The sequence below is a fragment of the Lonchura striata genome, chromosome 10 (genome assembly GCF_050655825.1).
Source record: "Lonchura striata isolate lonStrDom1 chromosome 10, ASM5065582v1, whole genome shotgun sequence".
Taxonomy (NCBI): Eukaryota; Metazoa; Chordata; class Aves; order Passeriformes; family Estrildidae; genus Lonchura; species Lonchura striata.
In genome coordinates, this window is record NC_140712.1 from 6,314,622 (window position 1) to 6,327,035 (window position 12,414).

At 59.4% G+C, this 12,414-nt stretch overlaps 1 protein-coding gene across 2 annotated transcripts; it reads right to left on the reverse strand.

Moving 5' to 3' along the window:
- Positions 1–58: 58 nt before the first annotated feature.
- Positions 59–12,211, reverse strand: CLK3 (CDC like kinase 3). 2 transcript variants are annotated; one of them, XM_085588511.1, is made up of 12 exons: positions 11,988–12,211; positions 8,483–8,822; positions 6,636–6,729; positions 6,363–6,429; positions 4,568–4,684; positions 3,562–3,728; positions 3,367–3,461; positions 2,514–2,643; positions 2,267–2,349; positions 1,855–1,934; positions 1,678–1,768; positions 59–718 (listed from the first exon to the last, which is right to left on the reverse strand). In XM_085588511.1, exons 1-12 carry the CDS (start codon positions 12,134–12,136, stop codon positions 533–535), a joined length of 1,599 nt encoding a protein of 532 aa, XP_085444637.1. In that variant the 5' UTR covers positions 12,137–12,211; the 3' UTR covers positions 59–532. The 2 variants fall into 2 exon arrangements, with proteins under 2 accessions (XP_085444637.1, XP_085444638.1); XM_085588512.1 differs by having other exon boundaries at positions 8,552–8,822; positions 11,988–12,206.
- Between the last annotated feature and the right edge of the window lie 203 nt (positions 12,212–12,414).

A 12,414-nucleotide genomic window follows, 5' to 3' on the forward strand; every position in this document is an offset into this window, starting at 1 on the left:
ATCCCCCTCTTCCTCTGCAGCAGAGGCAACGCAACCCTACACCCACCTACGAGGGAAGTATCAAACAATAAGAAACACTTTATTTTAACTTTACAACATATAAATAGACAAATCTGTGCTTTCCAACGGAGCTTTCCTTTCCCCTCTCCTCCCAGGGTCCTTGTGGCAGTGCCCCAGCCTCTGTGGACTCGGGGAGGGGAGTGGGGCTGAGCTGCAGAGGCCGGCAAGATCCATCCTGAGAGCTCCATCCTGAAGGATCCATCTTGAGGGGTCCATCCTGAGGGATCCATCCTGAGGGATCCATCCTGAAGGATCCATCTTGAGGGGTCCATCCTGAGGGCCCCATCCTGAGGGATCCATTTTGAGGGATCCATCCCGAGGGGTCCATCCTGAGGGCTGCATCCCAAGAGATCCATCCTGAGGGATCCATCTTGAGGGCTCCATCCTGAGGGATCCATCTTGAGGAGTCCATCCTGAGGGATCCATCCCGAGGGATCCATCCTGAGGGATGCATCCCAAGGGATCCCGGCCGTCATCTGCTGAGGTCCCGGCTGGCGCCGCGCCCGCACAGCATCCGCTCCTCTGCCGAGAGCCCGGCAAAGAAGGGGTGCAGGAGGGCCTCGGAGAACGTGATGCGCTGCGAGGGGTCGAATTCCAGCATCCTCCTCATCAGGTCAAAGAGCTGCGCGTGCTCCAGCGAGTCGTGCAGCATGTACGTCTGGAAGGGAAGGGGCAGGGACACGGGCTCAGCCCTGCCTGGCTGCGGCTGCTTCCCCCTGAACACGGCATCCCCCAGGGCTCCTTCCACCCCAAACACGGCATCCCACCCCAAACACGGCATCCCCCAGGGCTCCTTCCACCCCAAACACGGCATCCCCCAGGGCTCCTTCCCACCCCAAACACGGCATCCCCCAGGGCTGCCTCCCACCCCAAACACGGCATCCCCCCAGGGCTCCTTCCACCCCAAACACGGCATCCCCCAGGGCTCCTTCCACCCCAAACACGGCATCCCCCAGGGCTCCTTCCACCCCAAACACGGCATCCCCCAGGGCTCCTTCCCACCCCAAACACGGCATCCCCCAGGGCTCCTTCCCACCCCAGACACGGCATCCCCCAGGGCTCCTTCCACCCCAAACACGGCATCCCCCAGGGCTCCTTCCACCCCAAACACGGCATCCCACCCCAAACACGGCATCCCCCAGGGCAGTTTCCCACCCCAAACACGGCATCCCCCAGGGCTCCTTCCACCCCAAACACGGCATCCCCCAGGGCTCCTTCCCACCCCAAACATGGCATCCCCCAGGGCTCCTTCCCACCCCAAACACGGCATCCCCCAGGGCTCCTTCCCACCCCAAACACGGCATCCCCCAGGGCTCCTTCCCACCCCAAACACAGCATCCCCCAGGGCTGCCTCCCACCCCAAACACGGCATCCCCCAGGGCTCCTTCTCACCCCAAACACGGCATCCCACCCCAAACACAGCATCCCCCTGAACTGCTTTCCATCCAAAATACGGCATCCCCCAGGGCAGCCTCCCACCCCAAACACAGCATCCCCTCCTTTCCCTAGTCCCCATCCTGCCCTAGGCAGAGCAGGATGGCTGCAGCTGGGAGCTGGGGCTCCCTGCCAAGCAGTTCCAGTGGGAATTCCACCCTGAGCCAGGCTCCCAGCACCTACCCGCAGGGGCTTGCAGTTCTCCTGGACGTATCTGCCGTCCGACGTGTTCTCGTCCCACACCAGGCTGCCATTGTGGAAGTATTTTTGCTTCCTGCAGGGGGAAGGAGGGGATCAGGCAGGACCTCTCCCTCCCACGCTGCTGATGGTGCCTGGGCTGGCTCAGCACCAGGCTCTTACCGAGTTTTGTGGACCATGTGAGACGGGAGCGGCCCCAGGATTTTTTCCATCATGACAAGGTGCTCACGGTTCTCATGGGTCTGCAAAGGAGCAGAGCGGTGGTGGCTTAGTCACAGCCTGGGAGCTGATGGCAAAAGCTCTGTCAGCTCTGCAGGGACAGCAGAGAAAGGATTCCACCAGGTCCTGTCCAACTCATGTTTTGCTTTTGCCTTTCTTCAGAGAATAGAAATAACCTAAACCCAGAAATGATCACTCTGTCCTTCCAGCAAGGCGCTCCTCAAACCAGCCCTTCTCCAGGGCTCATTTTCACACTCAGCTGCTCATTTTCAGTGCCTGATGTTTGTTTCCCTCCCCTTCACCTAAGTCTGAGCCCTTTTGGACACAAAGGGTTCTCAGGAAACAAGAATCCTACCTGGAAGAGCGTGAAGCCACGGTAATACTCGAACAGAATGCAGCCAGTGCTCCAGACATCACACGGCTGTGCCCAGCCCAGCTCTGCAAAGAAAACCAAATTACAAAACCCCACCACATCCCTCCTCAGTGAAACCACAGGGACTCCACTCCGAGCCAGAAATCATCTGCCCAAGAGCTGCAGCGCTCCCAGGCTGGTTCTCCACCCTGGGGCCCACCCAGGACTCCCCAAAAGCTGCAGTTCTCACCCAGAATCACTTCTGGGGGCCGGTAGTGCCGGGTGGCCACGATGGTGGTGTGGTGCTCGTGGTCGAAGGTGGCGCTGCCGAAATCGGCCACGCGGATGCTCGTGTTCCGGATGGATTTCTGCTCGCAGCTCTGCGGGGAAGCATGGGGTGAGAGGAGCCCCAGGGTGCTGCTCTGAGCCCCAGGGTGCTGCTCTGAGTCCCAGAGAGCTGCTCTGAGCCCCAGGGTGCTGCTCTGAGCCCCAGGGTGCTGCTCTGAACCCCCAAAGTGCTGCTCTGGGCCCCAGGGTGCTGCTCTGAGCCCCATGGAGCTGCTCTGAACCCCAAAGTGCTGCTCTGGGCCTCAGGGTGCTGCTCTGAACCCCAGGGTTCTGCTCTGAGCCCCAGGGTGATGCTCTGCACCTCCTCCCAGGGATGGAGCTCTGAGGAGCTCCAGGATTGCTGCTCTGAGCCTCCTCCCAGGGATGGAGCTCTGAGGAGCTCCAGGATTGCTCCTCTGCACCTCCTCCCAGGGATGGAGCTCTGAGGAGCTCCAGGATTGCTCCTCTGCACCTCCTCCCAGGGATGGAGCTCTGAGGAGCTCCAGGATTGCTCCTCTGCACCTCCTCCCAGGGATGGAGCTGTGGAGCTCCAAGCTCTGGACATCCCAGCGCAGTGTTACAGAAAATCCCTGCACGCTCTGGGCAGCCTCAAGGCTTTTGCAAGGCACAGCAGGAAGAAGATCCCTGCCTTCCAGTTTGTTCCCACTTCCCAGGCTCTGAAGGCCTGGACGGAGCAGGGAAGATCCAATTTCTGCCCAGAGGGATAAAGGCAGCCTGTTCCTGCTGCAGCCAGGGCTGCCTGCGACACAACCCACCTTGTTCTCGTTGTACAGAGTGTCAAAATCCGAGTTGACGAACAGGATGTTTTCCGGCTTGAGGTCAGTGTGGGTCAGCTGGTTGTCGTGCAGAACTGCCGAGGCAGGAGGGAAAAGCCTCTCTAAGAACCCGAGAGAAGCACGGGCACGGCCCCGTGGCAGCAGAGCCGCCCCCAGCCCCGCTGGGTCACTCACATCTCAGGGCGTGGCACAGCTGGTAGGCCATGTGCCGGATCTGCGGCAGGGGGTAGGGCTGGAAGTTGTTCTCCTTCAGGAACTCGAAGGTGTTCTTGCCCAGGAGCTCAAAGGCAATGCACATGTGGCCGTGGAAGTTGAACCAGTCCGACATGAGGACGCACAGGCTGCGCAGGGAGAGAGGCAGGGCTCAGCCAGCTTTAGGGATGCTCAGGAGAGCTGCTGTGTTCCTGGCCACTTGAGGAGTGGCTGGGGAGCAGAGCTCCGTGCCAGCAAGCCAGGGAGATGCTCCCTGCTTTGCTCAGCCACCTTTGGAGAGAGCTGCCCAGTTCCTGGGGGACAAGGCAGCAGAGTGTCCTAAATTATAATATTGGCGTTTATTCCATTACCACCTCCAGCTGCAATTCCTTTTTTTTTTTGTCCCTTATCTCGTGACTCAGAGATAAGTCCCTCCAGCATGACTGATAAGATCACAGCATTCTATTTTGAGATGTTCCACCCAGAGGGAGGAGCCAAATGATGTCCCTCCAGGAAGACCCATTCTTTTGGCCACATGACTGATAAGATCACAGCATTCTATTGTGAGATGCTCCGCCCAGAGGGAGGAGCCAAACGATGTCATCAAGGATATAAGCGGGGTTGTGCAGACAGCAAGGAGATCCCGTCTTCCAAGAGGAACAGCTGAGACCTTCTCTACACTGGACCTCCAGAGGGAAACTACATCAGTCTACAGGACCACTGCTTGGACAGAACCATATCTGCCACCACTGCCCTTGCCAGCAAGTGTCAGGTTGTATCTCAAACTCTGTCAGTTGTTCTTCTTTTGTGCTATTGCATGTATTTAGTTCTTCATTCCCTTTTTCCTAGTAAATTGTATATCTGACTTAGAGCCTCTCACTGGTTTTGCTCTTCAAACCAGGACACAGAGGAATGGGGCCACTTTCCCCTCACCCCATCCTCAGCCCTGCTTTGCTCTGTGTGCCAGGACGTGGCACTGGGAACTCACAACTTGTTGTCCTTGTCCTTCTCTTTGATTTTCTTCAGGACGTTGATCTCCAGCCTGGCAGCCTCTCGGTACTTCCCGACGTTCTTGATGATTTTCAGAGCCACCTGGGATTTGCCTCTGGAAGGGAGGAGGCAGCAGGATGGAGTCCGAGGGGGAGCCTGGGTGCTCAGCCCACGGGGAGAGGCACACCCTGCTCCTGCAGCCATCATCTGTGCTGACGGAGCTCTGCCAGCCCTCCGTGCTGCTCGGGCAGGGGCAGACTGGCACTGCCACTCCGGGAAAGGTCCCTGCTGGCTGTCCCTCCCGAGGGACCCTCCTGTCACAGCAGGGCCCCCTCCCCTCTCCAGCCATGCCCTGGGAGCAGGAGAGCTGCAGCAGACTGACCCAGGGCTCGGGGCCACACAGGTCAGAGGGGCACGGGGGTCAAGTGGAAGCACGGGGGAGGTTGAGGCAGAATGGAGAGGAGGTGCCCTGGCAGGTCAGGAGGTCACAGGGGCCACCCCCAGCAGGAACACAACCTCCATGGCTTGGGCTGGGGCTGGGAGGGTCAGGATGGGAATCAGGGAAAAGCTGGGGAGAAGGGAAAAGCTGGGGATCAGGGAAAAGCAGAGATCAGGGAAAAACAGAGATCAGGGAAAAGCTGGGGAGAAGGGAAAAGCTGGAGATCAGGGAAAAGCTGGGGATCAGGGAAAAGCAGAGATCAGGGAAAAGCTGGGGAGAAGGGAAAAGCTGGGGATCAGGGAAAAGCAGAGATCAGGGAAAAGCTGGGGATCAGGGAAAAGCAGAGATCAGGGAAAAGCTGGGGATCAGGGAAAAGCTGGAGATCAGGGAAAAGCTGGAGATCAGGGAAAAGCTGGGGATCAGGGAAAAGCTGGGGATCAGGGAAAAGCAGAGATCAGGGAAAAGCTGGGGATCAGGGAAAAGAAGAGATCAGGGAAAAGCTGGGGATCAGGGAAAAGCTGGGGATCAGGGAAAAGAAGAGATCAGGGAAAAGCTGGGGATCAGGGAAAAGCAGAGATCAAGGAAAAGCTGGGGATCAGGGAAAAGCAGAGATCAGGGAAAAGCTGGGGATCAGGGAAAAGCAGAGATCAGGGAAAAGCTGGGGATCAGGGAAAAGCAGAGATCAGGGAAAAGCAGAGATCAGGGAAAAGCTGGGGATCAGGGAAAAGCAGAGATCAGGGAAAAGCTGGGGAGCAGGGAAAAGCAGAGATCAGGGAAAACTGGAGATGGGGGAAAAGCTCTTCCCCAGAGGGTTCTGGGGCACTGCCCAGGCTCCTCAGGGAATGGGCACAGCCCCGAGGCTGCCAGAGCTCCAGGACAACGTTTTCAGGGGTGCACAGCTGGGATTGCTGGGGTGCCGTGCCAGGAGCTGCACCTGCATGACTGGTGTGAGTCCCAGCTCAGGATATTCCTCTATTCTATTCTAAGAATGGAATATTCTAGAATATTAGAACATTCGACTATTCTTAGAATAGTCTAATATTCTAAAACAGAATAGCATATTAGATTATTAAAATATTCTATTCTATACTAGAATATTAAAATATTCTAATGAGGAGAGAGAGGAGAGGAGAGGAGAGGAGAGGAGAGGAGAGGAGAGGAGAGGAGAGGAGAGGAGAGGAGAGGAGAGGAGAGGAGAGGAGAGGAGAGGAGAGGAGAGGAGAGGAGAGGAGAGGAGAGGAGAGGAGAGGAGAGGAGAGGAGAGGAGAGAGATGCTTCTCTTAACACACCAGGCTGTAAATTCTGGAGGGGGCTGAGGTTTGCTCCAGGGACAGATGCAGGGAGAGGCGCCCACCTGGCGTGGTCCACGCACTCCACCACTTTTCCAAAAGTGCCCTCGCCGAGGCTGCCCACGATCTCATCTAGGAGGGAAAACAGGAGCGGGGTGAGCCGGGGGGCTCGGGCAGAGCCAGGCTCCTGCCACCTCACACCACCAAAACCTCAGAGCCAACAAAACAACCTGTGGCTGCTACACCCTTTACAACTCAGCTCTGCCTCGGGCAAGTTACTGCTCGCTAAACAAAACCCGGGGCGGGGGAAAGGAAAGTTTTACGAAAGGTGGCTGTACATCGCTCCTGAAGCCAATCGCCGATCCTGCACACCAGGTGACCTTCCTTGTCATCCTCCACGCTCCTGCTGCGCTTACTGCTCTGGTGGCTCCTCTGCACTCCCCGCCCCGGGACGGCCACAGGACGGTCAGGATGGCCACAGAGAGGTCGGGACAGCCATAGAGAGGTCAGGACGGCCACAGGGAGGTCGTTCAGAGGTTCAGAGGAGACGACAGGGCCGCCGGTGGGTGGGCGGGTGCATTGTCCAGATGCCGGCATTTCATAAGGCACGCAGCATATATAACGACAGGGACATTGCAAGGGACACGTCAAGACACAGAACGAACTTCAAAACAGAAAAGTCATCAACAGCTACAGGTACGGCAAGGAAACTGCGCTCACTCGTTAGCTACAGCCTCGGGGGCAGGGAAATGCCTCTTCCAGGGTGGGAAGCTGCAGGAGGAACCCTCTGTTCCCCATGGAGGGAGGGGAGAAGGCCCTGGCCAGCAGAACGTCCCCTTTGGACAGGCTGCCCAGTAGGAGCCACAGTCACAGGTTTTTTTCCCTCTGCCCAGAGCTGTGTCCTGCCCTGGCTGGGAAGCAGCCCTTCCCCTCCTGAAGGGAAGCTTTCTGCCAGGCCCATCCTAAATCCGTGTGCCCGCTGGGGCACGTCGGCCTTTTTGAAAGTGGGAGAGCTTTAGGAACAGGACAGGGAAAGTGATTGCCAGGGAACACTTCAGGCAAGGGCTGAGGTGACACTCACACCCTGCTGCTGGCAAGCTTCTACTGGAAAACCAGCCCAAGGTTCCTGCAGGGACCTGGGGTCCGCAAAGCGAGCTGTCCTCATTCCTCACCTTGTGCTAGTCTGCTGTCAAAATAGTTACAATCCCTGCAGCCAAAGGAATTCACGGAAACTTTGACATTTCCATGCCTAAGCTTCCCTTCTGTGCCACTCGCCCCCCACCCCAGCAGGTCCAAAATAATGAGCTAAGATCAAAACTCCCTAAAAAATCAGAGGAGAAGGTGGGAGGAGAGCTGGGACAGCTGGGAGCTGTCTGGTGGAGGACGGAGCTCCTGCCAGCCCAGAGCTGCACGGTGTCACCACCGCACATCCCCTGTGCTTCCAGCACCGCCCCGGCTCCCTCAGCACCCACATTCCAAAAGTGGCTGGAGAGGAATCAGAAGGGGGAGCTCAGAAGTTCCCAGCCCTGCAGGTTATCCAGCTGCCGGGATCAGAGCCCGTCTCTCAGCTGGGGTGACACTTCGGGCGGGAGGGGAGCGCTCCTTACAGGAGGGAGGAGCTGAAGCGCTGGGTCTGACACTCTCACCTCTTCCAGGGCATGCCTGGGACCAGCCCCCCACCCAGCTCCAGCCATTCCCAGTTAATCCATGGAAGGAATGCTGCACTTCAGGCCAAAGCGTGCGGGAAGCTGAAATCCAAGCTCACACGTGTCCCCTCGGAAGGCAGGGCTCTCTCCGAGAACTGACAGGGCACAAAAACAGCTCCGGAGAGCCGGGCTGAGCCATCCCACCCGGAAGGGGATCCAGGCACGAAGCCAACCGAGGAATGCTGAGCACCAAACCCCCCTGAAAGCAGCAGCTGCCGCAGGCAGAAGCGAATCCCTGGGCAGGGATAAAGCGGAGCAGGGCTGGCCCCGGGCCCAGGTTCTCCCTCGTCAGCATCACATGAGTGCCACTGGAAGCTCTCCCTGATCCCTTCCCAGCCCTAAGGAACACGGCTCCCTCAGGGATTAACCTACAGGGGCCGGCCCGGCAAACGCCAAGAGCGCCCAGCTCTCCCCGCTGAGCACCACACAGATCGGGGGGACCCCGCAACAAAGCCAGCAGCGGGGTTGGCGGTACTCACCCGGGGCGCCCGGAGCTGGAGGGAGGCAAGAACAGTTACCGGCCGAGCTCGCAGGGGGATGCTACTCACCGAGGAGGCGCTGCTCCACGACCTGCTGCGGCGCCTGCGGCAGCGCTGCTGCTCCCGGCGGGGCCGCCGCTGCCGCTGCTGCTGCTGCTGCTGCTGCTGCTGCTGCTGCTGCCGCTGCTGCTGCTGCTGCTGCTGCTGCCGGCCGCGGCAGCGCCGCCAGCCCCGCGGCCGCGCCGGGCACCACTCCGCGGCCAGCGACGGGCTGCGCTCCTCCGGCCGGCCGGCACCGCTGTCCCGCCGGCACCGCCGCGGGTACGGCATCCGCTCCGGGCTACAACAGAATACAGCGGCACACACAGCGCCCCGCGGGTCAGGGCTGGGCGTGCTGCAGCCCGACCCTCGGAACGGCAGCAGCGCCACCGCGGAGCCCCGAGGGACGCCCCGGCCATCCCACCCTGTGCCCGGCGCAGCCGGTGTGCTTTCCTGCACGGAATCGCTGAACCGCTCCGACACTACTGGAGTATTGATGGTGATAAGCTTTGCTCAGCCTACACTGGAACTTGTGGGTTTCAGATTCAAAGAAAGAAACTGAGAGTTACTAGCCAGGCAAAAGCCTGGGAAAGAATGTAAATAATTCTTTATCTCTTGTTTTTCACCTTGTTCATAGTTAATTTCTATCGCTGTGCGTCAAGCACTCTGCACCAATGGTATAGGTTGTTTTCACTTCAGAACCAATGGATTTGATCCCTGCAAAGCTCTGTATAAAAGAGCAGTGTATTTTAAATAAATCGGAGTTTTACTCTCAGCAGCCTTCTGAGTCATTCCCGTCCTGCCTCAACAGCGACAGGGACTAACAGATTGTTTTGTATCCAATTCAGGGAAAGAATCGGGTCATTCTCTGGAGAAAAGCCCCTTTTCCTAATGCCCACCCTGACACAGCTCCCTGCTGTCCCCCTGGGTCCCATCAGCAGTCACCACGGAGAAATCCTCCTGCTCCCACTCCCTGTGCCAGGAGCTTCAAATCTTTCTGCACCTCAAACTCTGGCCAGCGAGGAGAAGCTCTGGAGGGAAAACAGCGAGGCATTCCCACATTTTAAGGTGTGGGGGGAAAACCACCCTCAGAGAGCTCCAGCTGGGCTGCCTGCCTTGCTGTGGATCCCACCTCTGGAGTGTCCAAGCTGGGTTGGACAGAGCTTGGAGCAGCCTGGGACAGTGGAAGGTGTCCCTGCCCATGGCAGGGGGTGGCACTGGGTGAGCTTAAGGTCCCTTCCAGCCCCTCAACACTCCATGATTCCACCTGTGCCACGGCACACTGGTGTTTGTCACCATTCCTCCTCCCTCGGGGAGGTGTCTCATTAGTTCTTAACCAAACGAGGAGCAGCAGCAGGGCTCTGGTTGTCACCCCAGGGGCACAGGAGGTCCCAGGGCACCAAAGCCTCGGTGTGCACGCACAGAGCAGCCCCACGGATCATCAGCAAGAGGCAGAAGGGAAATCTGTCCCCAAGCTCCTGCCCCTCGAGCAACAACCTCCCAGGACACACGGCCAAACTGTGCATCAGGAGGGGCCAGGACCAAGCTCAGCGGTGCAGGCACCGACACACGGGTGACACGCGCGAGGTTTTGGGCACCTCAGGGATGAGAGCAGCTCTCCCTGCTTCTGCCTCCAAAATACAAGTGCCTTCCCCACCAGACTGCACTGGAGGCTTGCTTCACACCCCCTTGAGAAAGGAGCTGTGTTTCAGGTAGAAGATGTTGCAATCTGAAATAAAAGCAGCGCTCTGGCTCCCCAGAGATAACCCTGGGCCAGGCTGGTGCCATCACCCAGCAACAGCTTTGCCAGCCGAGCCTTTCAGCCTGGGAATGGGAATTTCTGCTGTCTGCACCTCCCTGCCCCGTCAGCAACCAGGACACTGCTGGCAGCTCCATGGGGCATTTGTGGGGGCATCCCAGAGTGGGTCCCAACTCCAGACTGTGCCAGGGCAGCCGTGGCTCTCGCTGACTGCTGAAGTACCCAGAACACAACCCCACAGCTCTGCCCAGCACCGGCCCAGACACTCCCTGGGGTGCAAACAGAAATAATGACCCGGAGCACTCAGGTCTCCTCAAAGAGGCTGAGACAGAAGAGACAAGGCTGTTTTCATCCAACCCTACTTTCATCCAAATCTGTTCCAAATGACCCATCAGATGGAAATAAAAAAGGAAAAGCTCGCTGCGCGCACCAGCTCTATTTCACAATTCACCTCCTTCACGTAAACAAAAGCCAGGCTGGGGAGAGAAATTAATCTGGGGAGCATTTGAGGAATTTAAAGATGAGCTCAGCTCCTGCCTGGCTGCACCTGCCCAGTCCAACCAGTGGAACCACAGCAGCCCCAGCAGCAGCAGCGCAGTGCAGCCGCTCCAGCCTCTGCTCCAGAACCTCCCTGAGGCCTCGTCCTGCTCCCAGCTCCCAGCCGTCCCCGTGGGAGCGCTGGAAAAGCGAGGAGCAAAGGTAAAACCCCACAGCAAGGCAGAGAGATCGGCCAGCGGCGGGATCCCTCAGCTGGGATCCTGTCTGAGGCGAGGGAGGAGCGCGGTGGCTTTAAATGTGATTTTAATCCTGGCAGGGATCCTGGCAGGACAGCCTGTAATGCAGCATGGAAACGTGATTCCAGCGCAGGCTGCTCCCTCCTTGACGCCGCGGCTTTGGGAGAACTTCAGCGCCGCAGGGAGAGCGCACACACAGACAGACAGACAGACAGACACAGACAGACAGACAGACACACATACACACAGAGACAGACAGACAGACAGAGACAGACACACACAGAGACAGGCACACACACAGAGACACACACAGACAGACACACACACACACACAGAGACACACACACAGACACACAGACACACAGACACACACACACACACAGACAGACACACAGACACACACACACAGACAGACAGACAGGCACACACACAGACACGCACAGACAGACACGCACAAACACACACACACATGCAGACATAGACAGACAGACACAGACACACACACACAGAGATAGACACACACACAGACAGACACACAGACACACAGGCACACACACAGACACGCACAGACAGACAGACACACACACACAGGCACACACACACACAAGTAAACCCTTCCCTTCCATGCCCGGGATTTAAAGCTGGTCCACAGCCAGGAGCCGAGCTCAGCACGGCAGTTTTGGGGGCAGCTCTGCACGGCAGTTTTAGGGTAAGCTCAGCACGGTGCTTTTAGGGGCAGCGCTCTCGGGGTCGGGGGCAGCCCAGGTCGGCAGTTTTGGGGGGCAGCCCAGCACAGGGGTCAGGGGCAGCGCTCTCGGGGTTCAGGGGCAGCGCTCTCGGGGTCTGGGGCAGCGCTCTCGGGGTCAGGGGCAGCGCTCTCGGGGTTCAGGGGCAGCGCTCTCGGGGTCAGGGGCAGCCCAGGTCGGCAGTTTTGGGGGCAGCCCAGCACAGGGGTCAGGGGCAGCGCTCTCACCTCCTGGAGCGCGACCTGCGGGCCGGGTCCCGGCGGGGCGGGTACCGCAGCCTGGCCTCGTCCTCCCGGCTCCGCGAGCGCCGCCGCTTCCAGCGGTGCCCCGGCTCGCCGTCCTGCTCGGGGCACCGCAGCCTCCTGCAGTGATGCATCTGCGGGAACGGCGCGGCGCTCAGCCCCGGCCCGGCCCGGCCCGGCCCGGCCCGGCCGTTACCGGCCCCGCGCCCGCCGCCCCCGGCCTCACCGCCGCCACCGCGGCCGCGGCCCGGCCCGCGGCCCCGAGCGCCGCTTCCGCTTCCCGGCCGGGTCAGACCCGCCCCGCCCCGCCGCGCCGGGCCGGGCCGGGCCGTGCCGGGCCGGGCGGGGCGGGCAGCCGCGGGGCGCCGAGCCCGCGCTCCGGCCGGGCCTGCATCGCCGCCGCGCTCAGCCC

Bases quoted from the DNA above. Each gene is read 5' to 3' on its own strand.
- CLK3 (XM_085588511.1), bottom strand. From the start codon at position 12,136: ATGCATCACTGCAGGAGGCTGCGGTGCCCCGAGCAGGACGGCGAGCCG. The intron at 2,644-3,366 runs GTGGGTTGTGTC...GCTTCCCCGCAG, and splicing joins CTCTGTACAACGAGAACAAG to AGCTGCGAGCAGAAATCCAT. The intron at 2,350-2,513 runs GTGAGAACTGCA...TTTTCTTTGCAG, and splicing joins GCCCCCAGAAGTGATTCTGG to AGCTGGGCTGGGCACAGCCG.